This window comes from Ursus americanus, chromosome 7 (assembly GCF_024610735.1).
Source record: "Ursus americanus isolate L20-20 chromosome 7, mUrsAme1.1.p, whole genome shotgun sequence".
In the NCBI taxonomy this organism is placed as follows: Eukaryota; Metazoa; Chordata; class Mammalia; order Carnivora; family Ursidae; genus Ursus; species Ursus americanus.
The window spans coordinates 51,696,702-51,722,194 of NC_142133.1; the positions used below are offsets into that span (position 1 = coordinate 51,696,702).

The following is a 25,493-nucleotide window of genomic DNA, read 5'->3' on the forward strand; positions in this document are numbered from 1 at the left end:
TGCAGCTGTGGGTCAGCAGTTTGCAGTGTGCAGCTCGAGTGACCTCATTCACTTCCGGTGGTTTTCCAATTTCCTTTTCAAAGTGACAGAGAGCTCTGCTTGCTAGGAATGGACTGTCCAGACCTCTGTTCATTGTGTTCCCAGCCATGCTGCCCAGTTAACTTCCCAACCCCTAACTTTCTCTGGGTATATGTCCATGTGATTCAGAGGAGGCTTCAGGGAAGGCACAGGACCTAACCAGTGCAGAGTGATGCGGGACATTTGCTAGATTATTTGGCACTATGGAGTGAGCACACTGAGACCAGGAACTGCTGCAATAGTTTTCTACCATGAAGGAACTAAGACTGAGGCAAAGCCAAAAAAGAGGTGGCAGAGCCGAGAGAACAGCAGAGGAAAACGGAAAGAATCCTGATCAAATTGCACCTGAAACCCACGTAACTATGGATTTTTCATTTACACGAGCCAATAAATTCTCGCTGTTGTTAAGCAAGCTTAATTTGGGTTTTCTGGGTTTGTTTGTTTTTTTTAGAGATTTTATTTATTTATTTATTTATTTATTTATTTATTTATTTATTTGAGGGAGAGAGAGCAGGGGGAGGGGCAAAGGGAGAGAGAGAAAATCTCAAACAGACTCTGCGCTGCGCATGGAGCCTGATGAAGAGCTTGATCCCACAACCCTGAGATCATGACCTGAGCTGAAACCAAGAGTCAGACACTTAACAAATTGACCCACCCAGGAGCCCCTGTGTTTTCTATTAGTTGTGATTCAAGGTATCTGGATAGATTTATAAGCCTCTCTGTAAAGTCACTGATGTTTATTTTTGTCACTAGCAAGTATACATGCATTCCTATACCATGACAAACTAATTAATGTCCAAGAGAAGGGATATTGTTGAAGATGCACTTTCAGAAAAATTAAAGAGGCTATCAAATGGGAATAAGGGAAGAAAAATAGGTTTCTGTGGGGTTTGAATAGATCTCAAATTTTCAATGTCATTAAAATCCTTGCCAAGCCAACTGGGTCTAAGCAGGATACGTATATAGCATACATCCAGTGATGGAGAAGCAACTAAAGAATGAGAAAATACCGACAAGGCTGAAACCATGAGAATGCAAGTCTGGCTGGGAACTTTAAAGTAGCTACTATAAGAAATACTTAATATGAATACAGGAAATTATCATAAAAGGGTTCATCGTTCCCTGTTGTGGTTTATTTTACTTCAGATATCTTCCTTTTTCAACACCTAAGTATGTGAACCAAATAAAAACTACTCCCAGAATGCTGGTGCAAAGCCCAGCAGGACACTGAGATCCAAAGGTCAGAGATAATTAGGAAAATGGATTGAGAAGTTAATGGTTCAAGGTGGTCAGGAAGTCAAAATGGGCAATAAGTTAAAAAAAAAAACAAAACAGTAGGAGGGATGCTTGGGTGGCTCAGTCGGTTAAGCATCTGCCTTCAGCTCCGGTTATGATCCAAGGGTCCCGGGATTAAGTTCCGCATCGTGCTCCCTAGTCAGCAAGGAGTCTGCTTCTCCCTCTGCCTGCTGCTCCCCCTGTTTGTACTCTCTCTCTCTCTCTCTCTGACAAATACATTTTTAAAATATTTAAAAAAAAAAAAGTGGGGTCATCATCTGAGTGTCCTGTTAGACACTTCTCTCCAAGAGGGAAGCAGAAACAAAGCAGAATTGCCCCGTGATTCAAACGTTTAGTCCAGGGAAAAGGCCTAGGCAGTCTAAAATAGTACAGAAATTGCGAAGTGCAACAGATGGAAAGGCAAATCAGTTGTATCAACTACGCGAAACAAGTGTCTCATAGTCAAAAGGGTAGTGCAACGCATCAGTATGCAAAAGCAGACACTGCAAAGATACAAGGATACAAGATGATACCATAAGAATGACATAGGAACAGGGACCGCAACAGTAGCAGGCAAGGCAGAGAGCCTTACAAGTTAGAAATACAACCTAGGTAAATGCTGACAGAGGCTGAACAGCCACTTTAAGTTAATGTGTGTCTAATAACATTACTTTCCTCCATAGATGAGGCATTGTCAACTCAGGGAGATTAGATCCACAAATCCAAATCTAACATTCAAAATTTCATGTGCTTTTAAGGATTCCATCTGCCCAGAAGCTCACCATCCAGGAGACCTATCCCTGATCACCAATAATTCCAATGCTTTCCTTGTCCCTTTTAAAAAAATTTTCTCTTCCTTGTTCATTTTGCATAAAAATTTGCCACTTCCTCACATGCCTTGCACTTCTCTGGACCCTTGAGAATGGAGACTACCTGCTTTCTGAAGTGTTAAACAAAGTCTGGATCACCTAAATTGTCTTCATCATTTTAACAGGGTATGTGTGTGTAAATTAAGCATCTGGTAAACCAGGCTACCGGTAACTCACAGTGTCACTTCAGTTTCCTCGTGCCATTTCTTTGTTTCCAAAATGACAAGCTAAAGAACCTAATCCAGACTTTGATACACAGACAAGAATTGTATCAGTGCTCAGCTATGTAAACATCTGTCAAGACTGTCTCTGAAACTGATGTTTCTAAGTCGCCAAGTCTGAGCCTTGATTTTGCTCTTTCTCTAGCTTGGGAAGTGCCCAGTTCTTTGAAGGAATGGAAGCAAATACAATCCAAGCAAGTATAACAACTGGTTACCAATTTCATAAAAGGACAGAATTGCTGTCCTGAAAGTACAGATGTTATAAAGTACAGAAGCTATTAATGCTAATGAAATTCTGAGCTGATGCTCAAAGATGCACATCACCCCGTGGTATAATAAAAAATTTGTCTGGTCTCTGACCTGGGTTCCTGGCAGATCTTCAAAAACCCTTGGAAGGCTAAGTGATAGTTTTTGTTATGCTAATGAGGTGACTCATGGTGGGTCTTCAGAGAGCTTCAGGATGGGGGCTGGTCAGCAGAAAGAAGAACAAACTGATAGAAGTTTGGGGCCTGGAGTCACAGGATATGGACCAGTCCTCCCAACCTCAAGAGAGAGGAGGGTGGGTTGGAGATTGAGTTCACACACACACACACACACACACACACACACACACACACACCGGCCAATGATTTAATCAATCTTTCTTACATAATGAAACTCTAGTAAAAACTCAGGACACTGAAGCTCAGTGGAGATTCCTGGTTGGTTGTGTGCCAGGAAAATAATGTACATTGAATCCACAGAGGGAGGGCATGGAAAGGCCAAGTCCAGGACTCTCCCAGACTTCACTGTGTGTGTATCTTTTATAATAAAACTGTAATCGTAAGTTTCCTGAGTTCTGTGAGTCATTCTTGTAAATTATCAAACCTGGAGAAGGTTGTGGGAACCCCTGAATTCATAGCCAATTGGTCAAAAGTGTGGGTGGCTGAGAACCCTTGGGACTTGTGGCTGGCATCTGAAGTAAAGGTAGTCTTATGGGGGACTCCTAAGGTTTCTGGATCCAATTCCAACATGGCAAGGGGAGACACTACCACTCCCCCTTACTTCCACCACAACACCAAGCAATTCCTGACACCAGCAGGGTGTCCAGCAGGACATCTGAAAATTCAACTTAATTCTGACACTGTCTACCCAGACATGGCATCAGATTCCATAAGTTAAAGGTTCAGTCTTATAAGACTTTCCCCCACCCCTACTTCAGATACCAGTCACAAGCCCCAGGCTGTTACCTGTGCTTCTAACCAACCAGCTACAGAGTGGAGGTTCCAACCACCTCTTCCTTGGGTTTGATTAATTTGCTAGAGTAACTCACAGAACTCATGGAAACACTTATTTACGTTTACCAGTTTACTAAAGGATATGATAAAGGTTACGAATCAACAGCCGGATGAAGAGATACAGAGGGCAAGGGCCCAAACAAAGGAGCTTCTGTCCTCATGGAGTTTGGTGGTGTTTGGTGACACATAGAAGCATTCTTCTTCCCCAAGTGTAGAAGCTCTTTGAAAGAAAAGGACCAGTAAGCTGCCCTCTTGGGTTTATATGGAGGCTTCATTACATAGTCATGATTGACTAAGTCTTTAGCCATTAGTCGGTCAACCTTCAGCTCCTCTCCTCGACTGAGGTTGGGGGGGAAGGTTGGGGGAGGTGGACTGAAAGTTCCAACCTTCTAATCACATAGTTGGTTCTCCTGGAAACCAGCCCCATCCTTAGGTGCTTTCCAAAAGTCACTTCATAAACACAATAAAAGATATCTTTACCATTCTCCTCATTTTCTCAAGGAAATTCCAAAGGTTTTGTGAACTGTAAGACAGAATCTGCAGAGGAAGACCAAATATATATGAGAAATATACTTTGGTCATCCGAAAGATCAAATATATATATATATAGTTCTTATCCATGAGAGTGGATCCTGGGTTTTGACCATCAAGGCATCTTCTGAAGTCACAACCCACTCTCAGAAGAAGAACATATTCTAAAATAGGGTTCTATATCTCCCTTCCTACATATCAACTTTATTCTTAATATTCCATGGTCCCTTAAAACACTCAGCTTTCTGTAACTGTTCTAATTATAAATCTGCAATCTTATATGATGTTTCAGGAATACATCTAATACTGCTACTCTAAATTGCTCTAAATTCCCAGGGGAAGGAAGATATATGTGTATCTGTGATTACTTGCATTTTTGTCAAATGGGCAGAACCTAGAGAAAAATAATCATTTTTCTTTTCTAAACAGAGCACTAACTTTGATATTATGTAACAACCCAAGAGAGTTCAGGAATTAAGTGGAGAACTTTATGACATTATAGGATAGTGGAAGTCAGAGAAACACAAAGACAAGGAAGCATATTTGTTTTTTCATTTTACAGATCAGGAAACTGATAGCCAGATTAAGAGTTTGAGTCATGGGCCACCTGGGCAGCTCAGTTGGTTAAGCATCTGACTCTTGATTTCAGCTCAGATCATGATCTCAGGGTTGTGAGAGCCCTGCATTGGGCTCTACGCCTGCTTAAGATTCTCTCTGTGCCTCTCCCTCTGTCTTTCACCCCACCCCCTCTAAAAAAAAAAAAAAAAAAGAAGAAGAAGAAGAAGAAGGAGAAGAAGAAGAGTTTGAATCATTTGCCCATTTGTTGCTCATTGGGAAAGTTGAGGTTGGAGCTCCTCCCCTGATGTGGCCTGGCGTCCCTCCTCCAGTAAGTTTGGAGATTATGATATTGAAATAACAAGTCACTGAAAACCCAAATAAAAATACTTTATCTATTGGCCTTCCTAAAAATTTAGAGAATCTATCAATTTACATAGTTAGTGATATAATATTGAAATTAGCAGATAAATTCAAGTTTTAAAGAAAGAGAAAGTTGTAACTGCACATTCCTGCCCCTGAAGAAGGAAAGGTGTATTTTACACATAACTAGACCTGCTGTTCCCAAAAGGCCCAATTACTATCATGATCAAGTACAAATTCCTTAATTTAGAATTCAAGATTTGACATCAAAGTATCAAACCAGTCTTTCAAAAAGAATCTCCACTACTCATTAACTGTTCTCCAGGGTGATCCTTCAGTAACCCTGTTTACACCAAGAATGACCTCCTCCAGGCTATCCCCCAGTCTTGTTTCCTTTGACCCCTTCTGCTCCTTTCCTTGGCTTTAGTGTTTGTCCCCGCCTCACCCTCACCCCACTCCCAACTAGGCTGTGAGCCACTCCTGAGTCGAGGAAAGGACCCCAGACCGTGTAGCTGGCACTCTTCGCTGACACCCCAGCCCTCTTCTGCTGGGCTATGGCTAATGTGGGCAATTCCCCAGAGCTCTTCTTTATTCTTTGTAATAGGATCTGCCCTGGGCAGATCACCACTATGGAAGAAAAAGTCTAACCCAACAAAAAACCTAAACCTTGTGTGCAGGTGTCATGAGAAACTTTCAAAGCCACTTATTTAAAAAATGCTACGACAGCAAGGGAGAGATCCACCCCTCTTCAAGTCCCAATTCAAGCTCCACCTTCCTCATTAGGTTTTATGTGACAGACAGGCCCAATTTCCCCTCCCTCGTCTGGATCCCCTAACAGATAATCTGAACACTAACATGGCACATAATACACGTGTACACCACCTTTCAATAGTTTTCTATGACTGCATCTACATCTCCCAGACAAAGCCACTAGCTTCTTAAGGAAGGATCTGTTTGAGTTAGATAAGGCTGTAGATATAGATCCAGTGACATCTGGTATATGGTGGATGCTCAATCAACATTTCCTAATTGATGACTGAGCCTCTATCAGACCCAAGTGGAAAACCTCAAAGAGTACAACAATCTGTTAATTCCTGTGATGGTTAGTAGAACCTAACATTTGTCTGAAGACCCCAGAATGAGCACCGTCTCTGTTCTAAGTACTACAGATTGGATTCTTGTGTAGATTCAAACTGGTCAGCACTCTGGAGGGAATTCTGGACTGTGAGAGCATCAGGATTTCCAAAAGATGCTATTTTTTTTTTAAGGTATTTAACTTAAGAGCCCTGAGGGAGCAAAGGGCCCGAAGAGAGCAAACACCCATACAGCTTCTGCAAAAGGAAGGTAATCACATTAATAACTCTTGGTATTTTACTTGCATTGTTATGTGACTTTTGAAACAACCTGGAGAGGTAGAATGGGAAGTCATTAAAGTCCAAGGGGCAGAGAAGACGAGGCTGATTCTTTTCCAACTCACTTTTAGGCGGGAAGCATCAGCATATTACATATTTCTTCTTAGACATCTGGACTCCTTCACAAAGAGGTCTCTTCATTTGTAACTCCTGAGAACTTGGGTTTCCAGAGCTCCTAGTTCCACAGAAGATGTTGAAAGTTTCCTTGTTGGCATTCTACAGTCTATGCATCCAAACTCTTCCATTCTTATTTTAATTGCCATTTGGATGTAGGAACAGCCCCCAGAACCTTGAGCCCTCCTCTGCTCTGCGGCACCCATACAGCCTTTCAGATGAGTTAAATCAAGCCCAGAGGTCGGCAAGGGTACTAACCCATCATCTTCATACGCCATATATCATCTACATAACCAGCCCTGAAGTGCCTACCGACGCGCCCTCACATTGCAGTCACTAAACCAAAATCCTAAGACTCCCTCTCTGCGCGGTACTTCAAAACCCAGCCGGCATTTAGCCGGCCGGGAACTTACGGTTGGACTGAGCACAGCGGGGTAAGTGGGAGGAACTAGCGGTGCGCGGGAGGGAGGCGGGACAAATGTCTCCTGGCAACCGTCCCGGCGATTGGCCAGCCTGTCTGCAGCCGAGGCCAATGCCAGGCGCCTTGCGAAGGCTCGTTGCGCCGAGTGCGGCTGCGCGGGAGATTCAAATCTGCGGCGGCTACTCGCCGGTGGCGCGGGTGGGCTGTTGCTGGCCCGCGTCCTCTAGCCATGGATAACCCGGAAAATGTCTTTCAGTAAGTGTCGGTCCGGTGGGATGGGGACGAGTAGGGGGCGCAGTCTCCGGCTGCGGACCGAGGAGGGGGCTGGGGTACCTAGGATTCGGGGTCTGCAGGTCCCCGCCCGGACCGGCCACAGTCCTGCCTCCTTTTGCCCCTCCTGCCCCTTTCCGTGGCTTTGGTGTGCTTCCTCCCCGCCCTCACTCCCACCCACTAGGCTGTGGGTCACTCGTGGGTCGTGGAAAGGACCCCCGACCGTGTAGCTGGCGCTGTCCGCTGAGACCCCGGCCCTCGTCCTCCGAGCTGCGACCACGGTGGCAGTTTAGGGGGATTTGGCCAATTCGTGAGGCCCTCGGAGTTCTCGGTTCCCTTCTGTAAGGAGCCCGCTCTGCGCAGATCGTCGCCGTGGGAGAAAAAAGTCTAACCCAACAAAACCCGTAAGCCTTGCGTGTAGGTTTCATGAGAAACTTCCAAAGCCACTTAATTTTTTTAAAAAAATTATATTACAGTAAGGAGAGAACTTAAAATAGCTCTTACCCATAATCCCACAATCAATTTGAAAAGAAGTCTTTGAATAACGTGAACTTTAAAAAAAGCTATGCTACTGTCATTTATGTTAACCTGCTAACAATTTCTTACATTCCCACACCTTTGTTTTATGACTTTGAGGTAATTTATCTAGATTGTTTCAAAAGCATTTTAAAACAGTTCAGTCATATGTGACAGAAAATAAAACTGGTTAGTTTTTTTTATCAGCACCAGGGTAATTTACTTTCTTGGGGAGCAGAGGACTGAAATCATTAAGTACAGCCAAAGCAAAAACCTGTTTGCTTTAAGATTTCTCAAGCCTTCAATTTAGCTAGCAAACTATTTCACTTCTAAAAGCTTGTTTTCCCCCATTTTAAAAGAGAAATCAGGTATTTCTAACCTTATTTTTGACTTTGTAAAGACGAATTTGCTCTAGTGAACTGGATGTTTTTAGTATTCATTTACAGTGTATTCAGACCATTTTACTAGGGAGATGTAGTTGGAATTGGAGTGTGAAATGTTTATTTGGGGCAGCCTATTATTAACACGTATTTTGGGAGAGCACACTCACCTATGAGGCATGGGAAGGATATTAAGATTTAGGAGCAACTACTTTTTTATTTTTAAAAATAAGTAATACATTTATTTGGTTTTTAAAAAAGATTTAGAAAAGTATTCACTGAGATTTATTATGGCTGCCTACTGTCCCACGTCCTGATATGTAACCATTTTTCTAGTTTATTTTTCAAATGTTTCTTTTTTCAGATATATTTATATTATAATAATACATTAGTATATCTATATGTGCATGCATATATGTGTGTATATTGATGGGTGTGTATGTATATGTGTGTACAATCCCGTCCTTTATTTCATGTGATGTGTAGCAGAGCATATATACACTGCTTTTCTTGTTTAACAGTACCCTTGGAGATCTCTATCGTATATAGAACTCTTTCTCAATCTGTTTTACAACTGCATATTTCATGTACCATAATTGATCTAAAAAGTCCCCCATTGATGGATCTTTGGGTTATTGACAGTCTTTTTGCTAAATAGAGCTGCAGTGAAAAATCTTGTACATGTGGCAGTTTGCACATACACAAACATATCTGTTTTCTAGATTCCCAGAAGTAGATTTGCTAAATCAAAAGTAAATCCATCTGTAATTTTGGCAGATATTACCGGTTCTCTTGGCAGGGATCAAGAGCACTCTTACCTGCAGGCAAGATGGGAGAGTGTCTGTTTCCCATTGCTTCATCTATATACTTTTGTCACATTTTTTTAGTTTTGCCAATCTGGTAAGTGAGAAACTGTATCTGACTGAGGTGAATTTCTCTTATGAGAGAGGCTGAGTATTTTCCTGTGGAATGCCTTTTATTTATTTTTTTATTGTTTCCCCCCCCCAATTTCTAAAAGCTCTGCTTTTTTTATACCAGTTTATTATATCTGTTTTGACTGTTTCATGTTGTGTTTATTTGACATGTAGAAGCTTTTTATTTATATATAGTTTACTTAATGAGTTTTTCTTTTGTGGCTTCTAGATTTTGAGTCATAGGAAACATTGATTTCATTGGTATAATGATATGATAGCCAGAAGTATTGCCTTGAAGTCCTTTTTTCAAAAAATCATGTGATTTCTCTGATAGAAAACCTGAAGTCTTTCTTAGCTTGACTCTCATACACAGTAAGCAATCCCATAGGCAAGACCCATTGTTTCTTTCTCCAAAACACCCCAAATTCCATACTTGCTCTGTTCCCACCCTGGTCCAGCTCAGCACCCCCCCGGAACTGTGTAGCTCCCTAGCTGGTTTCACACTCCTGTTCCCATTCCCCATCCCCTTTGCTTGGAGGGGCAGAATGGATGTTTTAAAATGCACATTACATGTTGTCACCCCACCCTTCTAGCTCAGCACACTTGAATAGCTGCATGGCTCTCTGGCACTGATCAAGTGTCAGCCCCTCAGAGAGAATGGCCTTCCCTGACCACTCTATCTAAAAATTGTAACCTTTGTCACACTCTTACCTCATCTCCCATTTTGTTTTGTTTTGTTTTTCCTAAGTGCTTAATGTCACCTGACTTTATTTTACATATTTGTATTTGTTCATTTGCCCTCCTGGCACCTAAGCACCCTTGGAGAACTTTTCTTCACTTGGCTGATTTTTTTTTTTTTTTTTTTTTTTTTTTTTAGCTGTGGTTGGGTATGTGGAAGTAGCAGCAAGCAGAGGGAGCCATAGTGGCTGATTTATGAACGTTGCCGTTATGTGTTCTTTGTCAGGGACGCAGTGTTGCATTGAGGCCCAGAAAGCGAACTATCTGGAAACCTGACTGGTGGTACCCTACACTCCCATACACATTCACTAGCCCCCTTCTGGTCTCCTAGTCCACTCTCAGCCAAGCTTCTGAGCAGCAAGGGGAGGAGTCCCACCATTTGAGGAATAGCAACTTCTGGAAACTGCCCGTCAAAATGGTAGTGACATTGGGCATCAGTGACAGGAGAAGGAGATTCTTAGGGGTAGAGCCTGCAAACCTCTTTCAGATACCTCTTTCATAAGGGCTAACTTCAGGGGCCTTGGGTCTTGCTTTCTTTTGGAAAAATAACTGCGTCTGAGTTTTCTGACCACTTCTAAGAGAATAATCTTTTAATTTTTAATATACCATTTACTGGTATTTAAGATTTCCATTTTAAAATGTGTAAATGAGACACATAAAATAAAATATATCTTTTGGTTTTAGGAATCATCCCTAATAAGTCATGTGCATATTTTTCTCTGTTCTAGAATGTTTGAAGCCCATATGCAGAGCTACAAGGGTGATGATCCACTTGGTGAATGGGAAAGGTTAGCATTTGGTTTATTTTTTTCCTTTAAACAGACTATATGCTGCCCTGAAAATTAATATTATCCATATTTTTCTAGTTACATGCAGTGGGTAGAAGAGAACTTTCCTGAGAATAAGGAATACTTGACAACTTTATTAGAACATTTGATGAAGGAATTTTTGGATAAGAAGAAATACCACAATGACCCAAGATTCATCAATTATTGTTTAAAATTTGTAAGTATACTTTCAGGTGTATAATCAAATCTGTAATCCTACAATAGGATTTTGCTTGTTTCCCCTGATTTCATTTTAGACTGTCTTATTTTAACTCCTCAGTTTCCAGTCATAAATTTTTTAAAGTTGTATGGCCAGAGATGTGTATTTTGGAAGCTTTTGGCTTCTGTATTACAGAGTTAGTAATTTAATTTTAAAACCCTCCTCCTCTATCAAGTCTGTAAGTGTTACCACATGAGATAGAAACCATTAAATTGAAAGGTTTGTTGGATGAGAGGAGTGTGGGGATGGAAGGATAAGCAGGCACTGCTGGGTTCTCAGAGGGTTCCTGGGAGTAAATTAAATTCATTGTGAATAATTAAGAAAATATTAACTCTTGGAAACTAAATTTAATACTTAAAGGAAAAAGCTGTCTCAGGTTAGGCTTTAAAAGATTGGGTCTCCTCAGTCTTGAAATGAAGGCTTTGGGGGCATGAGTTCTAGTAATCATGAATGGATAGCGTTAAGATGGATTTGTTCACTAACTTACAGAACACTGGGATTTGAGGCACCCTGCGGCACTTGAGCAGGCTCAGATTAAGACAACTGTAATACTTAACATCTTGAGTCATTATGGAAGTCACTATCCTGGGAAATAGTGTGGGTAAATTTGGAGACATTGAATGTCAAGGAAAGGAATAAGCTTAAGTTTATGTTTGCTGTCAGAGCGCCGCACGAGCCTTCCCCTACACAGTATCGCCTTAAGCCCCGGTGAGGACTGAACGTGAAGGTGGCTGGGCTCTGGGCCGTACCTAGACCAACAGTTACTTTGTTCTTCTGTCTGCTTTGGGCTTCTGTAGGCTCAGTACAACAGTGATCTTCATCAGTTCTTTGAGTTTCTGTACAACCACGGGATCGGGACCATGTCATCTCCTCTGTACGTAGCCTGGGCAGGGCATCTGGAAGGCCAGGGAGAGCTGCAGCATGCCAGTGCTGTTTTTCGGAGGGGACTTCAAAACCAGGCCGAACCAAGAGAGCTGCTGCAACAACACTACAGGTAGTCTGAAAATAAAACTCGGGGCGCCTGGGTGGCTCGGTCTGTTGAGCGTCTGCCTTCGCCTCAGGTCTTGATCTCGGGGTCCTGGGATCAAGCCCTGCATAGGGCTCCCTGCTCAGCGGGGAGTCTGCTTCTCCCTCTGTACCTCCCTGCTCGTGCTCACCCTCTCTCTCTCTCAAATCTTAAAAAAAAACAACAACAAAAAAAAAAACTCTACATGGTATTCCCTACTTGGAAATGTGATGTTCGCTCTTAAAAGTCTTTTTATTATTAATCTGTGTGTATGGGAAATCCTTCTCATTGTGAAAATGTGGATAATACAGAATAGTATAAAGAAAAGGAAATTGCCCAGTAATATTACTGTCAACACTTTGGTGCACTGCCTTCCAGTATCTTTTCCTACGCCTGTGTGTGTGTCCTTGTATTTGTGTGTTTTAAGAGAAAATCATACTGTATGTCTGTTAGGTATACTGAGCTTTATACCGCCCTTAAGAAATTAGGAACTTTTATACTACTTATCAAGTAGGTGTGAAATCTTTCCTGGAGTTATGTCGTAATGGAACTGTTCTCTAAATCAACATCTAAGATGTTTTCAACATTTTGATTTTTATAAAGAACAACATAGTGAATATCTTCATGAATAACTCTATTTTTCACAACTTTTATTTTTTTCTGTGATTAAATATACCTCACTTAGGAAATGTTGAAAATATAGAAAACTGAAGAAGCAGAAGAAACCTGGCATTTCACTTTGGCATATTTCTCTCTGCTTGTTATAGGATTTACAAGCATGCTTTAATACACCAGAGCTTTGTGTTACAGTCTTTTTCCTTTGTCATAGAGTTATCTCCCAATATATTTCCTATTTTTATCTCGTTCCTTCTTGTAGATTCTCAGAATTGAAACTATCCAGTCAAAGGGCGTATGAAGAGTTTTTAAGTTCTGTGGTACATATAACCACATTACCCGCTCAAATGTTACAGCAGGTTTTTTTCGCCCACCCTCCAGCAGCATATGAAATAACTTCTCTCACTGTGCCCCTTGCCATCATTTAATATCCTCATTGTTTTCAACTTTGCTACAGTGCTCATGTTTTTTTTAAACTTTATTATGAGAATTTTCAAACATACATTAAAAAAAGAAAAATTAGTATAATGAACCTCCCATTTACCTATCACCTACTTTTAATAATTATTAACATTTGATCATGTTTTTTCTATGCTGAAGAATTTAAGGTAAATCCAAGACAACAAAATATTTTACCCCAAACACATAAACATCTTTAAAAAGTGATTTTTTAAAGAACCTTATGTCATCTTCACACCTAACAAATTTTAACTGTAATTCCTTAGTATCCTTTAATTTTCAGTCGTTCCTCATTATGTACAGCATTGTGTTTTGTTGGGTTTTTTTAACTGTTGGTTTGTTTGAATTAAGAGTCACAAGATTTGGCGTTTGGTTGTACATGTTTTAGTCTCTTTATACTCTACACTCTTGCTCACATCACCCAAAAATGTCAGGTTTGGAAGTTGCATATTACTCGACAGGTGAGTTGGTATGCAAAGGTGCCATGAAATGACATATTTAAAAAGTTCTCACAGCATGAACAGTAATATATCTGCCTTTTGGAGTCACGGTCTAAGTTTTGGACTTCTTTCTTATAAATATTATGTTCATTATGTTCCAGATGTGTAGAATGCCTAAGATAGGGAGCTCAAGCACCCCATCTTGTAACATTTGCAGACTCGATACACAGAGAAAGAGGGTATATTTGTTATGTGAGTTTGAGAAACACTGACATAAACCAGGCAAAAAGGGGAGCTTTTCTAATGTAGTGTATTGGGTATGAAGAAAATCTCAGAATTTTTTTTAAAATTTTGAAGCAGTTCTAAAATTCAACTTAACATTCTCTCTTGATCTCAGTCTTCACTAGCTTATGATAAGCTTTCTTGATAGGTTTAGATCAATCTAAATAGATTCAGTTTTCGCTTTAATACAAATATGTATTAAACTAAGTTTGTCATCTATATTGATACCTTCACTCCTGTCATTCAGGTTATTTCAGGCACGCCTCACCGAAACGCATTTGCCATCTCAAGGTAAAATAATGCTTTTTAAAATGCCTATGTTGTTAATAATTCAGTCTCTGATTTGCACTGCCTTTTTTTTTCCCCTTTAAAAAAAATTCATCCATTATTTATTGACTGTATTGTCTTAGGTAATGGGGAAGGCACCCTGGTAATAATGCCTAGCAAAAATCCCTGGGGAGCAGAGCTCTGTCATAGCAATTTAAAAGAGCAAACCCACAAGAAAGCTTGGTTTCATTATATTTTTAGGACTTACAAAAAAAAATTGCCCAAAATAGAGGACAAGATTTACTCTAGAGTCCATCTACCCTGAATTGAATCAAATGTGTTTAATGCAACTTTTGAAGAACTGTTGTCATTGTTTTTTTGGAAATAAAGTTTACATTTCCGCAATAAGCATCAGCTATCCCACTCTGTTGTTTAAATTATCTCTATAATATTTTTCTTACCTAAAAAGTGTTTCAGTTACATTTTTGAGACAGTGGTCAATGACTTGATTTCTTATGCTACTTATTGAAAGACCAGGGGAATGTATTTGTAATAATTTTATTTAATATGGTTTTATTCTTGTTTCTCTTTGTTTCATCCTTTATTTCCCCACATAGCTAGAACCTCAGAACCTCTCCATGATGCTCAGATTTTAAACCAAATGACGACATCAAAATCAAATCCAGGAAATAACTCAGCCTGCATTTCTAAGAATCAGGTAATAATAATATTTGTGGGTTATGTGGAAACTGGGAATGGCTTTGAACGGTCATCCAGCTGCCTTTCACATCCCACTTCGACGTCTCATTTGTTTGACCTTGTCCCTATGTCTAACCTCTCTGTCAGCCAGCTGCACCTGTGGCCTGTTGTCATCTACCACTGATCACCTTAGATATTAAATTTAAATAACTTACTGTCTGGCCTTCACTTCCTGTGTTTATCTTACTTAGGGCCCCGCAATACATAAGCTTCTGTCTTCACTTCCTCCCCAGCAGCTTCTCTCCTTTGTTCGCCAGCCTCCCTCACACAGGCCGAGGAATCCCTCCTACACTGGGTAATACCCACCTGAGGCCTCTGAGTCCTGCTTAAAAACTCAGGAGCTTGGAATGATGGTACCTATCACCTCAACTAGGGCTTTCCTCCTCCCCAGAAATCATGTTTCCAGTTTCCTGGTTCACTCTTTATGTTTTACATATTTCTTAGGTGTCCCCTTTTGCTCTCTAATGCCACATAATAGTGATTTTAAACTTCACTTCCCTCACGCTTGGGACCTGGCGGTCTTTAATGTCTCCTTCAGGAGCTGGCAAAAATAGGATTTTCATGAGACAACAAGAGCCATTAGATGATATCTGTCGATTTTCCGCCACTAACCAGGAAATGGAACCGCATCCCTCCCTGCTGTCACAGTTGGGAAAAGTGGTCTTCCGCTTGTGCTTGTCCTTCATCCTCCTTGAGATTTTTGCCCTGTTGAGATTTCTGCTCAAGTCTTTGCTTCCCTCAGCCTGGTTTTCCAGCATCTGTCCTCTTCATGGTACAATTGCTCTTTCAGTTTGCTAAGGACCTCCTTTCAGCTATCTCCAGTGGAAATGCTTCTGTTCTTAGTGCAAGTTTTACTGATGTCACACATTCCTAGACATGAAATACGCATTGCTCACTTTGGTAGATACTCAGACTATCTCATTTTCCGTTCTACACGTTTGCCAGTCTCATTGCTTCCTATTGCCCCAACTATGTAAATTTTTAGACAGCAGAGATGGGTCTTACTTATGGTCACATTTCCAGGACTTAGCCCAGGACATGACATGTATCAGATATTCAATAAATATTTGTTTAGTCAATCAGGAAATTTTTATGATTTTTCTTATTAATGTAGAATTTTAGAATATTAATCCCATAACACATAGGCACTCTGGCCCAGCTCCTAGTCTATCAACTGGAGGGTAATAAGTGCCCTTCTCTACTACCAAGTAGAAATTTGGGGGGGGGGGGTGCAGAGAGAGAGGGAGAGAGAATCTTAAGTAGGCTCCACCCCCAGTGTCAATCTCACAACCTTAAGATCATGACCTGAGCCAAAATCAAGAGGCGGATGCTTAACCAACTGATCCACCCGGGTACCCCCCAAGTAGAAATTTTCTTAAATCAGTTTCTTATTGGACTCTTTAGTTACAAAAGTTAAAAGCTTAATAATCAATAAGTAATAATATAATTAATTGATTACAACTAAATTAATCATAATTTTAAGGAACATATATAAATGTAGTTGATGATCGGGGCTCCTGAGTGGCTGAGTCGGTTGAGTGCCCGACTGTTGGTTCTAGTGCAGGTCGTGAGAGGTCAGGCTCCGGACTCAGGGCAGAGTCAACTTAGGATCCTCTCCCTTTGCCCCTCTCCTTGCGCTCACTCACTCACGCTCTCTCTTTCTCTCTCTCAAATGAATAGATAAATAAAATCTTTTAAAAATAAAAAATAAATAAATCTAGGTGGTGATTAAAAAGCCCCTCCAATGCTTTCATATTGTTTTGTGAAATAATTTGGGGGACAGTTTCTTTTCAGTTAAGTGAATGCTTATGTTCCTTTTCTGTCTTTTCAGGGTTCAGAAGTTTCTGGGGTAGTATCTTCAGCTTGTGATAAAGAGTCGAAAAAGCAAGTATAACCTGTGCCATAATCTATTACTTAGTTTCCTTCGAGAGCTGTTTCAGTACACTGTGGTAAATAATACATTCTTCCCCATTATAGGGAACAGAGGGTGATCATGATTTCTAAATCAGAATACTCTGCACGGGCATCTTCAGCAGCCAGAGCTGACGTGCAGCAGGTTGTTATGTATTGCAAGGAGAAGCTTCTTCGTGGAGAATCAGAATTTTCCTTTGAAGAGCTGAGAGCCCAGAAATACAATCAACGGAGAAAGCATGAACAGTGGGGTACTTGTACTCTTATGATCTGAGATACTCTGATGTCACTTAAAATAATAACCTTTGAGTAAACCACCTTGTTAGACAGGTGATTGACTAGGCTGAAAGAATCTGTAAAAACGTCTCTAGCTCATCTATGAAAAGCCTAGAAATCTTTGTTAAATACAAGAGTGGCAGCCACATGTGTCCAGGGACTCAACTGATGTCTTGACAGTAAAGCTCAGAGCTGAAACAATACTGACATAGATAAAGTAGATAGACCAACGTTGCCTTCGCTTTTAGTGATATTTTAAGCTTTTAAATAGCACCTGTATGGGTTTGAACTTCTGTATGTAGTAGATTTAAGCCGGTAGGTCAGTTACTTGTACTGTGAAAGGGTTAAGTCAGGAATTGGAGTTGAGAAGAGATATTCTGAAGTCTGCAAGTATGGCAAAGGAGACATTCAGATGGAGTCCTCTGATCAGAGTGCCCTGTCCTTCATGGCTGCGTAGCAGGTCGCGTTCTGTTCCGCATGGGAAAACCATGAATGTTAACACCCACATCTGCACGTGTTTCTGCAGTAACAATGTGGACGTGAGAGAGGAAAGTGAACCTTCGTTCACGCGGGGTTTATACCATCTAAGCCATTTGGACGGTAGCTGCTCTGTTGGCCTTTTTTTTTGGTTTATCATTTCTCATTTGTTCAACCACTGAGAGAATAGGCCATTCACACTCCTGGAGGACCCACTTTGTGTCATGCATGGATGCATTTTTCTTTCACACACTGTGACCTAAGGTCTTAGGGAGAGGATCTGATTTGCTTGTGATGTGGTCATGTTAAGCAGTCACCGAAGGTAGGACTAACTGCCATGCACGTGACACACTGACCTTGCAGGGCATTCGACTCCTAGTTCTTCTTAGAAAGCACCTAGAGATTTAGATCTTTTAAAAAGTGTTCCATTTTCAAATGATTTGCAGGATCACAACTGTTTTAGAAGAAGTGATTAATATCATACTGTGCTATCACCAAATATTTTTATCGATCACTGTGTAAGTTTTTATAACCTACATGCCCTGAACACACAAGTAATCAGACTGAAGGCAGGTAAAAATTATAATTAAGAGGTAATACACCTTTCAGTTCTAATAACCTAAAACACCTAGAAAAGACTAGTAAAAAAATTGCCATTCTAAAAATAACCTTTGATTCATTTTCTTGTGTATTCCTCTGATGACCTGAATTTATGCTGGAAACCCTGTTCTCTTTCCTAAAGTAAATGAAGATAGACATTATATGAAAAGAAAAGAAGCAAATGCTTTCGAAGAACAACTATTAAAACAGAAAATGGATGAACTTCATAAGAAGTTGCACCAGGTGGTGGAGACGTCCCAGGAGAACTTGCCTGTTTTCCAGGAAAGGTCTGAGGTACGTATGTGCTTTTTGCTGAGCGCTTCCCGTGCCCAGTGACGCTGATTTCTGTTTGTACTTGCTCCTTTCTGGGCCATGTCTTTAGACTTAATTCTGATACTAATGTAGCTACTAGCATTCCAAATTTTTGCGATGAGACACAGAAAGATACTCAAAATGTAAAATGAGAAAAGGCAGTTACAGATTGTGTATGTTTGTATGTGTGTATATGTACATATTTTTATGTATTCATATACGTGGTCTTTGAAATTTTTTTTGCACAGTTATTAATATATAATGAGAATTTTAAAGTAATTATTTCATTAATTCATCATCTAGATATATTTTGTTTGCCATTGTTTCATGTTGGAAGAGGGGGAGAGGTGATGAAATTGTTAGACTCATGTATTTCTTAAAATTATTAATGAATAGGGTAGATTGAGAATAAATTTTAGCTACATAATGGTTGCTTAAACTTTCACACAGTATATGTCTGTCTGTGATACAGAATACAATAAAGATAAACACCTTAATTTCTTCTTTTTTAGATTTTTTCTTTTTATTTAAGAGCTTTATAGAAGTATAAGTGAAATGCAATAAATTACACATATCAAAAGTATAAAATTTGCTAAGTTTTGACATGCATATACTCTCATAAAACTGTCTTCACAATCAAGATGGCGAACACATACATCACCCCAAAAGTTTTCTTGCCGCTTTGTTCTTAGAAAAACATGCTGCATTTGTCTTGCTTCCTGATGTATTCCAGGCATACATCCTTTCTTTTTCTTTTTCTTTCCTTTTTTTTTTTTTTTTTAATTTGAGTATAGTTGACACACAGTGTTACATTAGTTTCGGGTGTGCAACATAGTGATTCAATTTCTCTACACGTTATGCTGTGTTCCCCACAAGTGTAACTACCATCTGTCACCGTAGCAACCATGTTTGTTCTCTGTATTTATAGATCTGATTCTGCTTTTTATTTGTTTCATTCATTTGTTTTGGTTTTTAAATTCCATGTATGAGTGAAATTCTATGAAATTTGTCTTTCTCAATCTGATTTATTTCACTTAGTGCAGAACCCTCTAGGTCCATCCATGTTGTTGCAAATGACTTGATCTGATCCTTTTTTTATGCCTGCATAATGTTCCATTGTGTGTGTGTGTGTGTGTGTGTGAGTCTGTGTGTGTCTGTGTGTGTGTGTGTCTGTGTGTGAGTCTGTGTGTGTCTGTGTGTGTGTGTGTGTATATACAGCTCAAATTAGTGTTTTTGTTTTCTTTGCATAAATATCCAGTAGTGGGATTACTGGGCCATATGGTATTTCTATTTTTAATCTTTTGAGGAACCTCCATACTGTTTTCCCTGGTGGCTACAATGATTTGCATTCCCACCAACTGCACAGGGGTTCCCTTTTCTCCACATCCTCGCCAACACTTGCCATTTCCTCTTTTTTTGATACTAGCCAATCTGACAGTTATGAAGTGATATCTCATTATAGTTTAGATTTGCATTTCCCTGATGATGAGTGATGTTGAGTATCTTTTCGTGTGTCTGTTGGCCATCTGTAAGTTTTCTTTGGAAAAATGACCACTCAGGTCTTTTACTCATTTTTTAATCCAATTGTTTGATTTTTCTGATGTTGAGTTGTATAAGTTCTTTATTTATTTTGGATATTAATCCCTTATTGGATATATCATTTGCAAATTTCTCCCTGTAGGTTGCCTTTTTGTTTTGTTATGGTTTCCTTTGCTGTGTAAAACTTTGTATTATGACGTAGTCCCAACAGTTTACTTTTGCTTTTGTTTCCCTTGCCTCAGGAGACATATGTAGAAAAGTGTTGCTATGACCAATGTCAGAGAAATTCCTGCCTGTGTTCCATTCTAGGACTTTTACGATTTTAGGTCTCACATTTAGGTCTTTAATCCATTTTGAGTCTATTTTTGTGTATGGTGTTGGAAAGTGGTCCAGTTTCATTCTTGTACATGTAACTGTCTAGTAGCACCTTAATTTCTTACATATTTTGAAAATGAATGACTTTTATAAAAGCAATAGAAAGATGTATATATATTTGTATGTATGCATGTGTGTTTACAGTTATATGTATGTAAATGAATGCTGTCTTTCATTGCTAACTATTATAGTTTGCATTTTTCCAGAATGTTACTGGGCATGAACATATAAATATGTATACGACTGAAGTTTCTGTATAAATAAGACTTACTTTCTGCTCTAGCAAGATTTACTTTCTGCTCTAACTCATCTTACAGATCTTTCCTTGTTATTACATAGAGGTTTAACTCATTTTAATAACAACGTAGTCTTCTGTCATACCTATGAGGAAGGGCGTGTGTCACGTGGAAACTGTTACAAACCATGCTGCAGTGAGCATTCTTGTACATATGACATTATTTCTCTAGGAAAGATACAAGAAAGTAGAATTGCTGCTGAAGTTTGTGCATTTAAATACTGCCCATCTGCCCTCCAAAAATTTACCATTTTACACTCACATAATAGTGAATAAAAGTATGTGTTTCTTGTATACACTTGGTTAACATTAGCTATCCTAAATATTTTCAACCATCTGATGTGTTTTTCTAATCACAGGTGAATTTGGACTTTTAACAATACATTTAGTGGCTGTTTGTCTTTTTTTTTTTTAATTGATTTGGATGGACTTTGTTCATTTTTCTACTAGATTGTCCCATATTTTTCTTTTTTTTTTTTTTTAAAGATTTTATTTATTTGAGACAGAGAGAGAGAGCACAAGCAGGGAGGAGGATCAGAAGGAGAGGGAGAAGCAGGCTCCACGCTGAGCAGGGAGTCCAGTGAGGGGCTTAATCCCAGGACCCTGGGATCATGACCTGAGCTGAAGGCAGACACTTAACCGACTGAGCCACCCAGAGGCCCCCAGTATTTTTCTTATTTAGTTGGATTTCCTTTCTCATAAAATTTATGTTTTCCCTAGATCCAAGAAATTGTTAAAATAATTGTTTCATTATCTTCTTTTGCTATATTTTTGTGGTACTTACTTATCAGTTATTTCTCTCTAAACTCTCAGAAGAATCTAGAAATAATGTTTTCATTATGTTTAAGTGCATCAGATGTGCTCTTGTTTCACTTCTCTTGGCCACATGACTCCCAGAGCTGCCTTTCTGCCTCCAGGCTGGCCTCCAAGCAAGCTGTCCTCCCCTTACTCCTCTCCAATGGTGTGTCCCTGCTGATTTTCTAGTTCCCATGGCATCCTTTCCTTTTAACATCCCCATTTTGGTGACACACAGTCTCAAAGAGTTTTGTTTCTTTTTTAAAGATTTTATTTATTTATTTGACAGAGAGAGAGCATGAGCGGGGGGAGCAACGGGCAGAGGGAGAAGCAGGCTCCCTGCTGATCAAGGAGCCCGATGCGAGACTCAATACCAGGACCCCGGGATCATGACCTGAGCCAAAGGCGGTTGCTTCACCAACTGAGCCACCCAGGCACCCCACCCAGACACCCCCCAAAGAGCTTTTTTTTTTTTTTTTAAAGCACATATGAGGGATTAATTTTTTGAGATCTCTTGCACGTCTAAAAACATCTTTCTTCTACCCTCACACTTGGGTGATAATTTGGCTGGGCACAATGTTCTAGAGGGAAATCCTGTTCCCCCAGAATTTTTTTGGTGTTCCTCCTTTCGGCTCCACTTTCACTTCCATTCTGAGATTTATCTAAATGTCTGAACTTTTCCACAGATCAGCCTTCTCCACCTGCTGTTTCAGGTGTCAGAATTTCTTCCCTGTCCTTTTGGTGAGGTTTTGAAGGGAATGGATGATAAAGCTCATGTTTAAGCCACTGTCTTGAACCAAAAGCCTTTCTGTATGGGACTTCCTTTTGGGTTGTGATAGCAACCCATGTATTTCCCAAATGCACTGCCAGTTGCCCCTAAATCATTTATTGAGCAACTCACCTTTCCCCATTGATGAAAAATATCTTTATTGTACTAATTTTTAATATACAAGATCAGTTTCTAAAATGTCTGTACCTTTGTTTTGGTTAATAGGTTTCTTCTTGATCATTCCATATTGTATATTTACCATAGCTTTGTTGTAAGTTTTGATATCTGGTATAGGAAGTCTGATTGTTCTTTTTCAAAATATTTCTTCAGAATTGAATATTATGATTCTTTTTAATCTTTTAGTTTGGTAGTGAGAAAACGGTATAGGTCATTTCTAATTACTTTTTTTGTTGAAGATGAACTTTTTCTGTTTTGTCCATTTGTTTGTGAAATAACTATTCTTGCCCTGGGTATTTGGTGCTTTTCTTAACAATTTGTGAAAATACTTTTTTATGGTGAGGAATTAACTCTTATGTCCTTTAACTTTTTAACGTTAGAGTGTACAGTTGCAGTCTAAGTATATGTGAGTAGAAAAACAAAGGTTTTAGGTTAAGAGCTTGTTAACCTTCCCATTGTGAGCCGTGCTTTTCTGGCAGCTATTATTGTAATTTTTATTCACATTTCATATTCATTTGAGAGAAAATGGCTACCAGGTGTATTTTAATGGAAGGAATACCATTATGAGCATTTGATGCCATTGATTTGTTGGTCCTTTGTCAAAATTAAGAGAAATAAGATGGTTCTTAAATACTGATAAAACCGCAGGGGCTGGTATTTCCAGTGGTTAGAAGTATGAACTGCCGGTTACATCTGTGGTTAAGAAGGTATAAAGCATCCATCATGTACAGTGGTCTTTGTTGTTGTTGTTGGCTGTTTGTTTCAGAATACCTGAGGGGGATGGGGATGCCTCCAGGGGAAAGGAAGCTAGGAAGACAGGTGCCATTCTTTGAAAAGCTGTTGTACCTAATTAGTAATATTCTGGACTTAATGGGCTGTGGTGTTTTTTTTTGTTTGTTTGTTTGCTTAAAATGAAAGGTTAATCCAGCATATATGGGGCCAAGTGTAGGCTCCCAGGAGGAAATGAGAGCTCCGTCTCTTCCAGCCATCAATCATCAGACCTCAAAGAACATGGGAGAGAAACCCAGAGAGACAACTCCTATTGTTCCTCTTCCTACGGCAAACGCCGTCACTGCTGCCTTGGTGTCCCCGGCCATCAGCCAGAGTGTATCTCCTCCTGTTCCTTTGGCAGCCCAGCCAGTGACAGACTCCATGTTTACAGTGGCCAGAAAAGATGACAGGTAAGGCAAAGAGAATCCTAGAGACAGTAGTGACATGAATGGCTTCCGTCAGCTTCTTTACATGTTCAGCAGTGTCAAGAACAGTATGTAAAAGATGAATGATTCCTCTTTTTAAAATAATTTTTAGTTGGGCATGTTGTTGAAAGACCAAGTTACCAAAATAACCCCAAATCTTTCCGACTTACTACTCTATTTTTCTTTTAGGGGTTTTATTTCATTTCATACTTCTCCCCTGAATTAAAAGTTTTCAGTACACTGAAACACAACCATTTTTTTGTGACTGGAAAGTATACAGCTATTAAACCGAAACTGCCTTGCTTGCTGGCTTTGACTGAATACATGAAGTGATTGTTACCGTCCCGTTTCTTGACATGTGTTCTCATAATCCTTCTGTCTTCACCAGGAGCAATTTGGGATTCAATATCCATTACACAGTATGCCAAAATCTTATCAGTACCCTGCTGTGGAGATTTTTTCCCCAATTCTGAGGGATTTTCCTAGATTTCAGAAATTATAATTAATGTCACAGTAACTTGCTTTGTTTAAATGTTTATCTTCAGTGACTTTGGCACGCTCTCTTTACATAGAACAATTTTATTAATCCTTTAGAAAAAATGAGAGCTCTGCCCTTTGCACCCTCCCCTTGGGCTGAAGTCCTTAGCACAGAGTATGTTTCATACGTGCTGGCTCTTCTCAATGTCCAAAATTAACTTTTTATCAATGATTTCTCCTGGAGACAAGATGGAAAATGCTTTTACACTCCTGTTAGGATAATAATTCAGAGCTATGTCCCGCGTCGTCCTGTGTGTATATAAAAAAAGAACTGTTGTGTCATTGGGGGCTGTGACTTCAATAGTTCTTCATTATTAATGCAATTATAAAATGATAAAAACAGGAGAGCAGTGACAGGCCCAAAGAGGTGTTGAGTGTCCCACTGCCCCCAGAGATAGAGTCATGAGGGTGAAGGAGCCAGACACAGCTGTCCCTATAAAACTGTGAAACTCTTTAACCCAGGGAACATTTAGGTCTCAGTCCAAAACACTGCAGATTGACCCTGACCCTGGCCCAGGCAAGGGACCAAATGGACCCCCTTGGTACTCTCACCAGTTGGGACAGCTTACCAGGGCAGAGAAAATGTACCTTTGTCTGGAATCTCAAAGAAAAACTCATGTTTTTAAGACAGTTGAGTGAGGACTTGTAAAATTACGTGTGTTGTACTTTTTACTTTACATCCTAGTGTGGTCCCTACTGTTAAATCGACAGATGAGGTCCACTATCATGACTGTACTTAAAAAAAAAATTAATATAAATGTCTAATGTGCCATTTTTAAAATTTCTTGATAACCCTTAAAGTCTGAAGAACCATGCTCTGTGGCTCCTGGCTCATCAAACCAGAGGTGGCCCGTGCAGCTAAACCACACGAGTGCTTCCCATACCATGACTGGCTAGCTGCAGTGGGCAGCCAGGCCTGCAGCCGGTGTGAGTCCTGGAGCCTAATAAATGCGATCATCTGTATTAGAGTCCGTGATCCTGCCCTACCGCATATAGGAATGACCATCGTGATGTTAAAATACAGGCCCGCTGCGTCAAGCAAGCATGAAGTCGCTGGCTTTTCCCTCAAAAGGAAACGGAAGAAAAAATAAAACATTTTGTTTACTTACACTATAGACCTAAGCCCTTCCATCTGTATTTTAAGAGTAGGCTTGTACTTGCTGACTTTTTGAGAGTTAGTGTGTCTCAAGAGATTTCTCTTTCAGGTGTGTGACTAAAAGCACTCATGAATTCAAGCCCCAGAGTGGAGCCGAGATAAAAGAAGGTAATGTTTAATTGTAATAAATTTGTCTCTGACCTGTTTGCCCAGACGCCTGCCGGTCACCGAGAGACCCCGGGTGGTGTCTGTGGCTCCTGAAGACTTGGGTGAACCTGGGTGTTCGCTTCCCTATTCTCAGAATTGAGGGGTTAGATAAGCCCCAGACC

The 25,493-nt window shown here is 39.9% G+C and overlaps 1 protein-coding gene across 2 annotated transcripts in view; it reads left to right on the forward strand.

The window, feature by feature from the left end:
• Nucleotides 1-7,280: 7,280 nt before the first annotated feature.
• The window catches only part of BUB1 (BUB1 mitotic checkpoint serine/threonine kinase), a 40,757-nt gene continuing 22,544 nt past the window's right edge, over nucleotides 7,281-25,493 (forward strand). The window contains exons 1-11 of one of the 2 annotated variants that reach the window (XM_045808956.2): nucleotides 7,281-7,371; nucleotides 10,663-10,722; nucleotides 10,801-10,939; nucleotides 11,779-11,975; nucleotides 14,031-14,074; nucleotides 14,668-14,768; nucleotides 16,641-16,693; nucleotides 16,787-16,971; nucleotides 18,216-18,367; nucleotides 23,254-23,516; nucleotides 25,274-25,332. In XM_045808956.2, coding sequence (XP_045664912.2) covers nucleotides 7,346-7,371; nucleotides 10,663-10,722; nucleotides 10,801-10,939; nucleotides 11,779-11,975; nucleotides 14,031-14,074; nucleotides 14,668-14,768; nucleotides 16,641-16,693; nucleotides 16,787-16,971; nucleotides 18,216-18,367; nucleotides 23,254-23,516; nucleotides 25,274-25,332 — 1,279 coding nt within the window. In that variant the 5' untranslated portion in view covers nucleotides 7,281-7,345. Of the gene's footprint in view, nucleotides 7,372-7,559; nucleotides 7,804-10,662; nucleotides 10,723-10,800; nucleotides 10,940-11,778; nucleotides 11,976-14,030; nucleotides 14,075-14,667; nucleotides 14,769-16,640; nucleotides 16,694-16,786; nucleotides 16,972-18,215; nucleotides 18,368-23,253; nucleotides 23,517-25,273; nucleotides 25,333-25,493 lie in introns of those variants that run through there. The other variant, XM_087863681.1, reaches the window with a different exon arrangement.